Below are 14,901 nucleotides of genomic sequence, written 5' to 3'. Positions count from 1 at the left end.
AATACTCTTAGGGATGACTCAGTGATATTAATGGCAGTTTTTAAATGAGTGTGATTAGAAATATCAAATCAAAAGTAAATATGCTTAGAGCAACCATTCATTTAAAGCAGAGAAGCTTTGTATACTATGTAATACTACACTACTATATAATACTATACTATAATACTATATAATACTAATACGGATTATGCCAGATCTCACATAGTCATTAGGGAGACCAGGATGCTTGTTGGTTAAAAAACTTGAATGAAAATTGTACCTTCTCCATATAATCCCCCAATACTTCATGTACCGATTGACTAATATTCTTTTTACCACGGAGTTAGGGGAAGTTAAATGCTGCAACACTTTTTTGCTGCTGACCCTCCGAAAGCTCCCTCCCCTCCTAAAATTCAACTGCAGACTTAGGCACCTACAGCTTTGGCAAAGGAACAGCAGGGATGTTGTGGGAAGTATTGCGGACCATCTCACCAGGAGGAGGCAGTGGATGAGGTGTTCTGCAGACAACTGGCGTTAGTATGTGACTTGTAGGTAATTTGAGCAGGCAGTCCAGCAGAAAACCTTGGGAAGGGCCTGTGATGCTTTCTATGCCAGTCCAAAGTGGTAAGACCTAAACAGAAGTCTGTATGGAGTTCAGCTGCAGGAGCTCTAGCTGGCCTTAAGCAGGGGCAGTTGTATGCTAGGAGAGGTTTTAACTTATTTCAAGATGAAAATACAGCACTACACCAAGTTACGGTTATTTTTATAGAATTTGAAAATTGGACGTGCCAAATTGTGTCTTAAGCCTTTCAATTTTGAATTAGCAACATCCCTGTACACAAAAGGGTATTTATGGTGCTGACAACAGATTTGTCCACACAATGTATGTACTTCTGTAAACAAGGGGTTTCAATATAATGAAAGCAGCTCCATAATAAATGCATAGAATAAATGGGTATGTACAGTTCTGTACTTGTTCCATCAGTATGGCACGCAAACGTCTAAATCTACTTTGTATTTCTACAGAGACTTGAGATTAATGTCAATAGGAGGTGGCACAGATGAAACCATGCTTTCCATCATATGCAAATACATGGAAACACTTCCAAGCAAGTGACGCATTTCCACTCTTCCTTGAAAATTAAGTAAGCAAGAGCATGGCTTGTACTGCACACTGAAAGTAACAGCCAGTACGTTTCAAGGATAAAATAAGTAGAAAACATTAACAGTAATTTTGCCATTGAAATGCTTGTCAAGTTCTTTAACCATTGTCATTCTATGTGTTCTCCAATGTCAAGTTTCTGCTGGTAGAAAGCAGTTCATGTGGCCTCCTGCAAGATTTTTTTCCATTATTTTTTCAGTGAGTTACTGCTTTGGGGAGTCTAGTGATCCACACTAAGCACCCAGCAAAAATGTCGTCTTTAATCAAGGTGTATCTATTTTAGAGCATCTAAGCTGCGAGCTAAGAAACAGAACTTCCATATGGATACAGCTATGATTTCACTAGTAGCTTAATCTTATTTCAGTGTAGCTTTGCTTTGAAGATAAATAATTAAGGCACAAATTATTCCCTGCCATATTAAAACACTGGACCAGTGATTTTGCTCTCAATTACAAGTACCTTCCTTATCTTACACTTTTAGCAAGTACTCATCAAAATGAGCTGTCGTCTTTGCCAAGTTCACATTGACTTGTTCTACACTGTCATGGATGTTTGGTGATGGGAGTGGGGGTTGATTGTTATTTGTAGAATTCTCCAAACAACTGTTTAATTGTATCTCAAACTTTTGGAGGCCTGAACTTCAGCAGTAAGGTATTATGTTTTGTGTGTAATTAAAGAAAAATGTTAAAAATAAACACATTAATATGAAAAATGTGTGTAATTAACTCTTCCTAAAACAGCCATTTAAGCCAGAAGAGACAGCCTGTATTACTGGGAAAAAAAAAAAAAAAGCTTCAGTGGAATTGTCCTTGTAATCAAATGGAATGTCAATTAAGCATTTTCTAAGGAATCTCCGTGATACTGAAAGGTTAAGAGTTTGATAGTTAAAAGATATTTCCCTCCACTTGGAAGTGATCTGCATGTTTGCTAGATAGAGTCTAAGTTACAGTAAACTGAGAAAAACAATATATAAATATTGTGTAAAAGTTACATACAAAAGATTGCAAAACCAATAACAATTGCAGTATTCTTACATAGCTGCTATTAACCGCAACTTTGTAAAAGTACAATTAACACTACTAGTATTTTTCTATCATATCTACAAGGTCATACAATGGCATCCTGAAACCTTGCTATTTGTGAATTTTAAATCCTGGCAGAGTAATACTTTTCTAACGGAAAATGACCAGTAAAGCAAGCACAGATGCTGAAGAAAATTCTAAGGCTGCAATGCATGGTTCCCACCAATTGCCATTCCCCTTCCCCGAGTGAAGTAGTCTCAAAGCAGTTTCACCTTTACATAAAGTCACCTTAACCATTCTAAGCAAACTTGCAGGATTTCAGTTCAGATTTTTAAACTGAACATCAACCTTTTACTGGAATTGAAGAAAGGGAAATGTGCTACATCCTGTAAAATAACAAAACCATACAGAAATGTCACAGTTTTGACTACATAACTTCCAGTTACATTTCAGACCCATTCATGTTAAAAGAGCCTAATGGAGCTCTGTTTCAGCACTTAATTAAAAAAGCCCTTGTGTGTTTTCTAAGAAACATACAGATGTAGACAATTGGTTGGAGGCTTCATATATTCCTTGTGCTTAAGCTTTATCCCCATTTCCTGCCCTATTTAGACAACAGCAAAAAAAAAATTTTACAACCCTCCTTAAATGAAGAAACACAGAAAGGAAGACATAGGCTTAAGATCCTTTCCCCCCAGTTCATTTCCCCTCACTCCTCCACACCACTGAAGAATGGGGGGAATGGGGGAAAAAGGAAGACAACCTAGTTCTTATTCTGCATTAATTACTTTTTAATCTGGTTTGACATTTAAAATGAAAATTCTGTTGGTTTTATACATGATCTGAAGGACTGGTAAAAAATTTTTAGCAATATGTGCTCTGTAAGGACTTACTTAAGGCACCCTAGCATATTCTTCAGAACAAAGACAGGAACTGTAACGACCATGTAACTAGCTCCATCCACCCATTTTTCTACTTTCTATTAGGTAGGTAGTTAAAATCTTTTCCATTTATTGGTATGACAGATTAATTGCTAAAAAAAATAAATCTCTAGAATTGTTCAGATGCTGTTGTGGTTTAACCCCAGCCAGCAACTAAGCACCATTCAGCCACTCACTCCTCTCCCTCCCCCCCCCCACAGTGGGACGGGGGAGAAAATCAGGAAAAGATTTTTGAGATAAGAGCAGTTTAATAGAACAGAAAAGCAGCTAATAATGATAACACTAATAAAATGACAGCAGTAATAATAAAATAATTGGAATATACAAATGATGCACAGTGCAATTGCTTACCACCTGCCAATCAACACCCAGTTAATCCTTGAGCAATGATTCCCCCCACCCCCACTCCCCCCAGTTTACATACTGGGCATGATGTCCTATGGTATGGAATACCCCATTGGCCACTTTGGGTCAGCTGTCCTGGCTGTGTCACCTCCCAACTCTTTGTGCCCCTCTAGCTTTCTCTCTGGCTGGGCATCAGAAGCTGAAAAATCCTTGACTTTAGACTAAACATTACTTTCTTAGCAACAGCTGAAAACATCAGTGTGTTACCAACATTCTTCTCATACTGAACTCAAAACATAGCACTGTACCAGCTACTAGGAAGACAATTAACTCTATCCCCGCTGAAACCAGGACAGATACCATGTTTAAGAGCCAGAAAGGTACTTCTCAAAGATGATCCAACTGTCAGGGGAGATATCAGTAATTATCATCTCACTTGTTAGGTACCTTGCACTCCACTGTCTCATTAAAATTATAGAAATGCATCAATTTTGGATGGCAAGCTATATACTCTTGACCAGCTTTGGGAATACTGTACTGGTTTAACAAGCCTAGCAATTCTCATCTAAAGACAGTGCATCATCCTGGTGTTAGTACTTAGATGTTATTTGTAGAAGTACTGTAGACCTTTTAACAGGCAAAGATTAAATAGGCTAGAAATAGTTGAGCTTTAATTACTTTCACATATTCTGTGTGTTCTGTATTAGGTGATCTACTCATCATATTTCCATTATATATGAAATCTAACATGAAAGAAATGTAGCATACCTCTCCATTTCTTATTTTAATAGTGCTCCCCGCACAAGTAGAGCCCCTTAAATGCAGCACCATTTCAAAAAAATACACTGGTATTCTACAGTAGAAAAGAATGTATACAAACAGCACTAGCTAGAGTACTACAGGACACTTTATTTGTCAGTTCATAATTAGTTATTAATGGTAACACATTACACAGTATTTCTAGAAAAGTTTTTCAAAAATTGTAGATACAACTCCAGTATTTAGGAAACTTATTTTTTTGAATGTTAAACTCTGCAATGTAATAGCTTCAACTATTAGAAACTATCTGGTGAGCCAAAGCTAAGTCTTAAAAATAAAAAAACCTTAATATGACAGCACCTCCAAGAGGTGAATCATAATATAAATTCAATATAAAATTCAAAATATCTGATCTCATGTTTCAGACATCATGCAGTGTAAATTTAGGGATCATCACAGATTGAAAAGTAAACATACTAATAGTGAAAGTTTAGTGATTCAATGGAATCATTAAGTTTTAGATACTTTAAATATAAAGAAAACATTTGTACTGTGTCCATATTGGTTGATCCCAATGACCAAAGGCATTTGCTTAAAAGAGCAGATGTGTAAGGATGATTTGTCACATTTAACTAACAAATTAAAAAAAATAATCCAGTTTTAAGTAACTTCTTCTCCCCAAAATACACAGTTTAAGCTACTTAAACACATGCACTATAAGACCTATCCACAAAAATAATTTTTGGGGGTACCACTATTACATTAGTTAGCTTCAGGCCAGTCTTTTAGAAGTCCACAGATAAAACCAATATAGGAAGATCCAAGTAGTCTTCATGCTTTTGCAACCTAGAAATTACTGTATGCCTGGAACAGGAGCTCTAATTTAGAGCATGGCCCAGAATGAAAAGCAGAATGAAAGAGAAAGCCTTGTAATTCTGTAATTACTTCATATGCAAACAACCATTATTTTCTGTATTTTTTTTAATCCATTCAGAAAAATTATTTTCCCCTAAAAAAGCAATCTACTATGATAGAAGTTTCTGCATATTTACAAATAATCCCCCCAAAACAGGGGATGATGGGAGAAATTCTGATACATTAAGAAAACTATATATAACATCGCATTAATAGTTAATGCAATTTACAACAATTTCACTGTGTTTTATCAACAGAATATGCCACTTTAGATCAATGTCTTCATTAAGACTGGTTTATAGTTGAAATTACACAATTTAAACCGAAGGTAACATGCATCACCTCAGTTTAATAATCCAGTATATTACAAAAAAAACAAACAATGCAAAGAGCATCATGTAGCATAACAGCTTTGTCTGGCTTCCTCTGGAGAGTGTTCTCAGTCTGCCCATAGTTGCACCTAGAAGTCCACCCGTAGAGTCAAAATCGTTATCCTACATTTAAAAAAAACAAAAACCACCAACACACAAAACAACAAAAAACATGTTACTCTGAGAAAAGAACCCCTAAAGCTTGCTAAGTGTAGTTTTTCCTGCTTTTTCAAATTTTCCAACACTAAAATTATTTCAGAGGCAGTTTCTGAAAATTAGCCAGGAAAAACTTTCACCCATCTACCCAGAGATACTTTTTTCCCCCAAGCAAAATATAAGCAAAAAAGGCATTTCTGACTTCGCTACCTTTTGCTTCCCTCTTCTATTTTTAAATACAATTAAATATAGAACTGCCTTTTTCATAATACTATACATTTTCTAATTGAAAACAAATAGTCATATCTGAAGTATAACGACCTTGCTTGTGCCTTGAAAGTAATGCATTTTACACATCTATCTTTTTGAACAGAAATATTGCTGCTGAATTAGTCACACAGTCAACAATAAGCTGTCAACATTTTAATACAAATGTTCATACTAAAAGAAGGAATGCTTTACATTACTAACTTCTTAATCCTGCCCCATATTTAAAGAAAGTTAGTGACTAAATACTTACCATTTCTGATAACATTTTATTTTGGTTTTTAACTTCTGTTCCAATTTCAATGGAAAGCTATTAAAAAACCAAAAAGTCATCAGCTACACATAGATTAGAGAAACCAGTCTAATACACATGACATGACTAGCATTTCCCCAGCTAAAATGTGAAAACAGTACCTGGTATTTTCAAAAAAACAACATGCACAGTATTCTGTCAATAACCCTTAGGAGAGCCTGGGCTTAAAAGCAGCTCCAAAGTGAAACAGGGGAGAACCCACAGAGGCTTCTTAGCAGCTCTTCCTTAGTAACAGTTCTTACCAGCACACTGACCTTGAACTCCTGAGCTGAACTCCTACAAGGGAGGGAAATGTGCTCCAGGCCCCCATGCTTCGGATTAGCCAAAACCCATGTGTTTTTTGTGAAACAACCTACATCTCGTTATTTCTTCCTGCTACATTTCACTGCAATCTATAATCAAGTCAAGAGTGGATCTGATTTTACATGAGGCTTCTAGGAAGGTTATCTGAAGACTATTCCATACCCCAAGATTATTACATTGCACTAAAAGATGCCAAGGCTTGAAAAAGCACAGTCTACTCCATGGGGCACTATCAACTTGTATGGGTTTTGTCTGGCAAGGTTTTGGTAGTGGGGGGGGTTACAGGGGTGGCTTCTGTAAGAAGCTGCTGGAAGCTTCCCCTGTGTTCGAGAGAGAGCGAGCCCACACCAGCCGGCTCTAAGACGGACCCGCCGCCGGCCAAGGCCAAGCCAATCAGTGATAGTGGTAACGCCTCTGTGATAACATTTTTAAGAAGGAAAAAAAAAAAGCTAGGACAGACAGAAAACGGCAGCCGGAGAGAGGAGTGAGAACATGTAAGAGAAACAGCCCTGCGGACACCGAGGTCAGTGAAGAAGGAGGGGGAGGAGATGCTCCAGGCGCCGGAGCGAAGATTACCCTGCAGCCTGTGGTGAAGACCCTGGTGAGGCAGGCTGTCCCCCTGCAATCCAGGGAGGTCCACGGTGGAGCAGATCTCCACCTGTAGCCCGTGGAGGACCTCACACCGGAGCAGGTGGGTGCCCGAAGGAGGCTGTGACCCCGTGGGAACCCCACGCTGGAGCAGGTTCCTGGCAGGACCTGCAGATCTGTGGAGAGAGGAGCCCACGGAGCAGGTTTTCTGGCAGGACTTGTGACCCAGTGGGGGACCCACGCTGGAGCAGTGTGCTCCTGAAGGACTGCACACCGTGGAATGGATCCACGCTGGAGCAGTTCGTGAAGAACTGCAGCCCGTGGGAATGGCCCACATTGGAGGAGTTCGTGGAGGACTGTCTCCCGTGGGTGGGACCCCACGCTGGAGCAGGGGAAGAGTGTGATCAGCCCTCGCCCTGAGGAGGTGAAGCGGCAGAAAATAACGTGCGATGACCATAAACCCCATCCCTGTCCCCCTGTGCTGCTGGGGGGCTTGGTGGTGAAATCCGGGAGTGAAGTTGTGCCCAGGAAGAAGGGAGGGGTGGTGGGAAGGTGTTCTGAGATTTTGTTTTATTTCTCATTACCTTGCTCTGGTTGATTTGTAATAAACTGAGTTAATTTTCCCAAATTGAGTCTGTTTTGCCCATGACGGTAATAGTGAATGATCTATCCTGTCCTTATCTCGACCCGCAAGCCTTTTGTTATATTTTCTCTCCCCTGTCCAGCTGAGGATGGGGGAGTGATAGAACGGCTTTGGTGGGCACCTGGTGGTCAGCCAGGGTCAACCCATCACACAACTGCACTGCTAACACACTGATTTTGAAGTGTAACATACCAGAGGAGGAGACCAGAAATGAAATTCTATAACAAAGGTCAAAGCTTTCTCTACCCCTTAACTTATTCTAAATTATTATTCTAAACCTAAGGTTTTAGATTCTATTTGAGGCTAAACAAATAACTTCTAAGCAGTAGCATGAGCAATAGGACTTCAAATGAGTTTGGGCCTAAGAATTCATTGGCTTGTACTACATATATAGAAACAGCACCTATTGCTAAGAATGTATTTTACAAAATCTTAAGTTAAGAAAAATACACCCACACAATTTTAATCAGAGCTGTCTTTCAGTTAGACTTGCTTAATGCAAGTCCTCAATCTCTGGAAAGAATCAGAATCATTAAAACAAACATCTCTTTCAGAGGATATTAGCACACTATTTCTAAGAGCTGTTTTCACATTACAGATTTATCTGGAGATACAGCAGAAACTGGTGAGCCACAATGGTAACACCCTTAAATGAGACAGTTTACTGACCTAAACTCAAAGTTTCTAGTTTCTGCAGGGACAGTAATTCATTCTGTAGGACAGTAAGCCGTAATACCACAGCTGTCCAAGATTAGCAAAAAAGGACACCTTTAGCTTAGAAGTATAATTAAAAGGACAATCATTATACAAATGAATGATTGTGCATTTTGGCTGACAATAACTCTTTCTTGTATTTGTATTGGGTTTGTGTGGCAAGGTTTTGGCGGGGGGGGGGGGAAGGGGGAGGCTACAGGGGTGGCTTCTATGAGAAGCTGCTGGAAGCTTCTCCTGTGTCATAGCGCCAGTGCCAGCTAGCTCCAAGACAGACCCACCACTGGCCAAGGCCGAGCCCATCAGTGATGGTGGTAGTGCCTCTGGGATAACAGATTTAAGAACGGGAAAAAAACCTGCGCAATTGCATCCGGAGAGAGGAGTGAGAATATGTGAGAGAAACAACCCTGCAGACACCAAGATCAGTGAAGGAGGGGGAGGAGGTGCTTCAGGAGCTGGAGCAGAGATTCCCCTGCAGCCCGTGGAGGTCCATGGTGGAGCAGATATCCACCTGCAGCCCGTGAAGTACCCCACACCGGAGCAGAGGGGTTCCCAAAGGAGGCTGTGACCCTGTGGACACCCTGCGCTGGAGCAGGCTCCTGACAGGAACTGTGGGCCCATGGAGAGAGGAGCCCACACTGGAGCAGGTTTGCTGGCAGGACTTGTGACCCTGTGGGGGACCCATGCTGGAGCACTCTGTGCCTGAAGGACTGCACCCTGTGGAAGGGACCCACGCTGGAGCAGTTCGTGAAGAACTGTAGCCCGTGGGAAGGACTCACATTGGAGAAGTTCATGGAGGACTGTCTCCCGTGGGAGGGACCCCACACTGGAACAGGGGAAGAGTGAGGAGTCCTCCCCCTGAGGACAAAGGAGCAGCAGAAACAACGTGTGATGAACAGACTGCAACCTCCATTCCCTGTTCCCCCTGGCTGCTGCAGGGGAGGATGTAGAGAAAATCGGGAGTAAAGTTGTGCCCAGAAAGAAGGGAGAGGTGGGAAGAAGGTGTTTTTAAGATTTAGTTTTTATTTCTCATTATCCTACTCTGATTTGACTGGTAATAAATTAAGCTAATTTCCCCAAGTTGAGTCTGTTTTGTCCATGATGCTAATTGGTGAGTGATCTCTCCCTGTCCTTATCTCCACCCACGAGTTTTTGTTATATTTTCTCTCTCCTGTCCAGTTGAGGAGGGGGAGTGATGGCAGGGCTTTGGTGGGCACCTGGCATCCATCTAGGATCAACCCACCACAGTATTAAATTTATCTTTAAAACTAAGCCTACTGCTTCACTGGTCCATATAATTTAATTCAATAAACATTATGATACCACTATAATTAAATACTTACTGATTTAATGGCACTGACTTTTGTACGCAGACTTTCTGTTAACCTCTCATTTTCTTCTTCATAAACACTGTATCCACTATTGGTATAGCCATAGTTACCAGCAGGTGCTCCATCGCCTATGAACACAATAGTCAGTAGTTACAGACAGAACACACCATTGGAGCAAGTGCGCTTCACATGTTGAAAAGCACTCTTTGAATTTAAAAATGCATTTCCTTAATGTCACCCTTGGCAATCGGGAAGAGGCACTGCATGCTCCTGAGACACAAATTCAACCTTTGGCAAATGTTTAAGTTATCCTTCAATATGCAAATCAAAGAAGGAAAATTGAGGAATTGCTGTAATGTAAATACTACCAAATTTTTCCCCAGATAGTGTTTTCAGATGACTTCTATGGAAATCAACCTAGGCATTACATGGAGATGTGAAGGAAGCATTGAGGCCACTACACAGAGTGGTAAACCTAACCGATAATAGGAAAGTTGAGATCATTCTCTAACAAATACAAATACCACTTGATCACACATTTAAAGGAGAGATCACATGCACTTAAAGGAGAGAGCATACTCCGATCCTTACACGTTTCTCTACAAACAAGACCTCAGAGCAGAAGCCAGGCCTCTGACCAGAACACTGCCATTTCTGCCACCATTCTGCAGTTCTATTCTCACTCCTGCCTTTGCTTTTTGGGCAATGGAGCTTCAGGACTGTTACCCAGACAACTGACCCAGCAGAGTATGTAGGGCAGAAGGGAATGAAAGCTCCTCAGCTCCACACATTTCACTCACCTCCAACTTCTAATAAAGATCTCCTACAGACAGCAGCTGGACAGCAGCATGGGCACAAGAGAATTATAGCCGTGTCCAGTCTGGACAAAAATCAGTCTTAGACCTCAAACCTAAGATTTGAAATGAAAGAAGAGAGGCCAAGACTGAAAAAGGCAAACAGAAAAGAACTATTATAAGCTTTGTGATAAAGATCCTACTAGATTAATTCAACTATCAAACCAGTTATAACATTAATCAATATTTATATGGCTAGTCAGAATGCCACACTAAAATTGCCTGAATGCCTTTGGTTAACTCCTCTTCAACGCACTTTAAAGACTTTTGTGTTTGGGTGCCTTTTATCTTTTTGAGGAAAAAAGGAGAGAAGAGAGACCCCAACTACATTCACAGATAAAGCTCTGTCTCAAACAGTTTCATTATGTGCTTGGCATACATAATGTTAAGATTTTAAAAGAGAGAATTACAATGCTACTTTGACAACAGGTATCATTTTATATTAAACCATAAAGCTGTTCTTTAAACCTAAGTAATGACACTTTAAGTTTGTACTTGTAAATTGTTTTAATGTTCTTCTATAAGTTAAGCTAATGACAAATTCTCAACAAGACTGGGCGAAATGTGTGTTTCCATTTCATCCCACTGAGAGTCAAGAAGTTTTTTTTCCCCCACCTACATCAAAAGTACCAATACCAAATACAGAAAGTTGACTAAACCAACATCATTTAGAGAGTCAGGGTTGTTCTCACTGTGTCTTATTTTACAAATGCATCTAATTATAGTACTTCCTACCAAGTGATGCACAATTTTGAAAAATTTATAAATTAATATACCACATAGCTTCAGGCCAAAATACCATAACTATGATTCTTACATAGACTGTGACATAGCAGATAGGAAGAACTGCCCCAAAGCTTTTAAACAGGCACAGCTGCTTATGTATATGGAATAGAAAGCACAGTGAAGCAGCCTGGCTACAACTGTTTACAGGAAGGACAGAAACTTCAGCATGGCAGTTCTATGGGCTGTCTTGCAACACAGCTCATTGACATGTAATACGGACGTGACCATAACATAATCGCAGGCTAAAAAAGAAGTAGCAGGTAGCTGGTGGCAACTGCAGAAGTATTGGTGCCCAGCTTCTATTTCCAGCCTACTAAATAAAAAGTAACTCCGGACTGACAGTTGAAACATCAAGGCAAAGCAGCGAATTTTACTGCAGCTGAAAACAGACATTTAAGTCTTCTGCTTTACCTTCCAGCAGATTTTTTTAAGTAGTTTCAGGATGTGCCTTAAGGCTCCATTTGCCAGAGACATGCTAAAAGAAGGCATGTTCTTTCCCCTGCGCTCCTTCTATAAACATCCATCACTTCACTTTTTCAGAAGCAGCACACTGAGCTGGATGGCCTTCAGCCTAACCCCTCTCAGTTCATAGCCAAGAGCGAGCTGTTAGTCTGTCAAAGAACAGTATAGTAGACCTATGCATTATCAAATGCCTACCTTTTTGTGATAAGCATCCCAACACCTCTCTCGATCTAGTAAAAGGCATATCCGAGACTTGTTTTATGTTGTGAAAATACTATTACACAACACAAATCAGAAACGTAGAAGTAAATGTAGGGTGGTGTTACAGACACACGTAGTTTAGCCGTATGGCATTTATTGCCTCCTAAATACTCACTTTCTAGGAAGAAGTACCAGAACTCAGTCATAAACTTCTGAGGCATAAACATTACCTAAGCTTTACGGTGAGGTCACAGCACCTACCTGGTTCTAGAGCATGACATGGGAGTTCAAAGTTTCTTTATAGTCATCAGTGTGACTCCTGGTTGAAAAATGAGGCCTAAGCTTCTCAAAACACTCAACACAAACTCTGCAGAGATTTCTGCATTTGCACCAGATTATATTTGTAATAAATTGACAATAGTTGGGGTTCCCCCCCCCAAACATAGCAGAAAAACACACAGAAGTACCAAAATTAAAAAACAACTCCGAATTTGGAAAGGACATGCCTCAAACCAACGCTCCGTGAGAACCATTCACAAACGTAGTTAACTACAAATCCCAGTGCTCCTCTGTAAATCCAGCTGAGCTAGAAAGGGAGACAGAGGCGCGGGCCACGGCTCTTCCCACGCGAACCTCCCGGGCTCTGCTGCAAGCCTACGCCCACCGGCACAGCCCCAGCCCACGCAGAGAGACCCCGCACCCACCCCCGAAGCCCCCACCCGGGGCCGGGTCGGGCCTTGCCCCGTCGGCTCTCGGCAGCGGCTCCCACAGGCCCGCGCACGGTCCGCCCGGCCCGCTCCGCCGAGCTTTTCACCGCCTCTCCCTCTCCGTTTAAACCTCCAGCACCAGCCGAGGGGGTGGGGGAGGCCCACGCAGCCGCTGCCCACCGCCGAAGCCCCGTCAGGCCGGGCGGGGTGGGCGCCGCGGCCCGGCCCGGCCCGCTGGGCGGCTGCAGGCCCCGCCGCCGAGGACCGCCCGCCGCGCTTACCTAGCCCCGCGCGCCTCATGGCTGTGCCCGGAGCTGCCGGAGGAGGAGGAGGAGGACGGGAGCGGCTCCCGCGCCCACAGCGCCTGAGGGAAGCGGGGGGCGGCCGCGGCCCGGCTCTGGGGCTCCCGCTCCGGCCCAGCCGCCCGCCTCATTCACCCGGCGAGCGCCACGACAGCGCTCCGCGCCGCGCGGCCCGCTGGGTACCGCCAGCTCTGGCGGGACGGGGCGGGGCGGCCCGCGCGGGGGCTGACGGGGGCTGTAGTTCCACGCCAAAGGCGGGGCGGGGCGGGGCGGCGGTGCCGCTGAGGAGAGGCCCGGCCCGGCCCGGCCCGGCCCGGCCCCGGCGGTGAGCGGGCTGGGGACGCGCCCCTGAGAGAAGCCGTCCCGCTCAGAACCTCCGGCTCCTCCAGCCCCGGGGGGCACCGGCCCTCCGGGCTGGAGCACGGGGTCCCCGCAGCAGCCTGAGGCGTCGAACCAGCGTGGCGCTCGTCAGGGGACAGCGTGACAGGCCGTTCGGCCCCGGCAGTGCCCCTGTGCCCGGCTGGCCCCGAAAATGGCGTGGTGTGGTAGAAGCGTACGCTTCAGGGGAGCGGGACTGTGGGACGGCGGTTTCGGGGGGCAGACGAAGGCGTCAGGGTAGCACGGCGGGGGAGCCTGGCCCCGGCTGGAGCGAGGGCCGGCAGAGCGGCTTGCTCCCCCCACAGCCACCGCCCCGCGGCTTCAGAGGGGCAAGTACCGTTAAATACAACCAGTCGCGAATTCACTCGGTACACTGCCTGTTTCAGCTTGCATTAAACTTCTAAGAATTGATCCCCAAAGGCAAAAAGAATCTCGCCTTTCGTTTCAGGACACCGTCAGTATGTTATCATTTTATAGTTTGAAAAAGAAAGATTCTCAGCGGTTGTCTTGTAACAGACAGTCAAAAAAATTAAAATTCAGTGCTGAATGGAGCTTTACCACCTTTTTTTTTTTTTTTCACACTGCCTATTTAGAAGTAGCAGGAATGCTACTGCAGCATACAGCAACTCGAATTGGAAACCTGCAGATTTCATTATTATTGAATCTTCAGTTCTCTGAATGATTTAAATTTCATTTGCAAAGATAATTTCTTCTTTATTCTTTAATCCCTTGCAATGCTTCACCAGAAATGGGTTTCACCTGCTTTTATTAAGGATGTGACTCACGCTGTATACCAGTGGATTGAATTTATTTCCCAGGATGATACCAGAATGATTTATCAGGACTCCAGCGTAAAGCAAACAACATCATGGAGTCCATTCAGAGCTTGCTATTTCAGGTGTGGCATCCACTGGACTAAAGAAGCTGCACTGGCTTTCCCAATTACAACATGCTGCCACAGCATTAATTGCTTTGGTATTTGGGTTCTGGTAGGAACTAAGACACCCAGTATTGGACCAAGACACACTTGTATCATACGAGCTATATAAATGCAGACCAAAGCTCCTACTTCAATGAGCTTGCAGTATAACAGGAGTCTTCATCTAGGCAGGTGAAGTTGTAGAAGGAAGAATAAAATAGCTCTTGTCAACGAGAAGGCCTGTGCCCTCCTGCTGACATCCTATGTAGTTGCTGTAAGACACCACATATATCTTTTTGCAGTGGATAAAAACACAAATAATTGAAGCGGGTTTTTTATCTCTACTTGTCAAAGTTCAATTGAGATGTTAGTCTTCTACCAGCCCAACTTTAGGACAGACATTGAGAAGCTGTTGTTAGTTTATTTACTTCTCAGTCACATCTGGATGCCTACATCTCAAACAGCATTATGAAGAGTAAATTGAGT

The 14,901-nt window shown here is 42.9% G+C and overlaps 2 protein-coding genes across 2 annotated transcripts in view; one reads left to right on the top strand and one right to left on the bottom strand.

The window, feature by feature from the left end:
• LOC126037799 (probable acyl-CoA dehydrogenase 6) overlaps positions 1-1,978 on the top strand; it is a 95,421-nt gene extending 93,443 nt beyond the window's left edge. The window contains exon 9 of the mRNA XM_049798582.1: positions 1,006-1,978. Within this exon, the coding sequence (XP_049654539.1) occupies positions 1,006-1,096 (91 nt within the window). The 3' untranslated portion in view covers positions 1,097-1,978. The remainder of the gene's footprint in view (positions 1-1,005) is intronic.
• Positions 1,979-4,338: 2,360 nt separating this feature from the next.
• Positions 4,339-13,286, bottom strand: BET1 (Bet1 golgi vesicular membrane trafficking protein). Its single transcript, XM_049798588.1, has 4 exons — positions 13,098-13,286; positions 9,819-9,934; positions 6,171-6,227; positions 4,339-5,617 (listed from the first exon to the last, which is right to left on the bottom strand). Exons 1-4 carry the CDS (start codon positions 13,114-13,116, stop codon positions 5,462-5,464), a joined length of 348 nt encoding a protein of 115 aa, XP_049654545.1. The 5' UTR covers positions 13,117-13,286; the 3' UTR covers positions 4,339-5,461.
• Between the last annotated feature and the right edge of the window lie 1,615 nt (positions 13,287-14,901).

Source organism: Accipiter gentilis, chromosome 4, assembly GCF_929443795.1.
Source record: "Accipiter gentilis chromosome 4, bAccGen1.1, whole genome shotgun sequence".
In the NCBI taxonomy this organism is placed as follows: domain Eukaryota; kingdom Metazoa; phylum Chordata; class Aves; order Accipitriformes; family Accipitridae; genus Astur; species Astur gentilis.
Note: the sequence above shows the minus strand (reverse complement) of the source record. Positions and strands in the feature narration are given on the sequence as shown.

Coding starts and splice junctions, on each gene's coding strand:
- BET1 (XM_049798588.1), bottom strand. Junction 6,228..9,818: donor AAGTCAGTGCCATTAAATCA/GTAAGTATTTAA, acceptor GTTTTTTAATAG/CTTTCCATTGAAATTGGAAC. Junction 5,618..6,170: donor ATAAAATGTTATCAGAAATG/GTAAGTATTTAG, acceptor TTTTAAATGTAG/GATAACGATTTTGACTCTAC.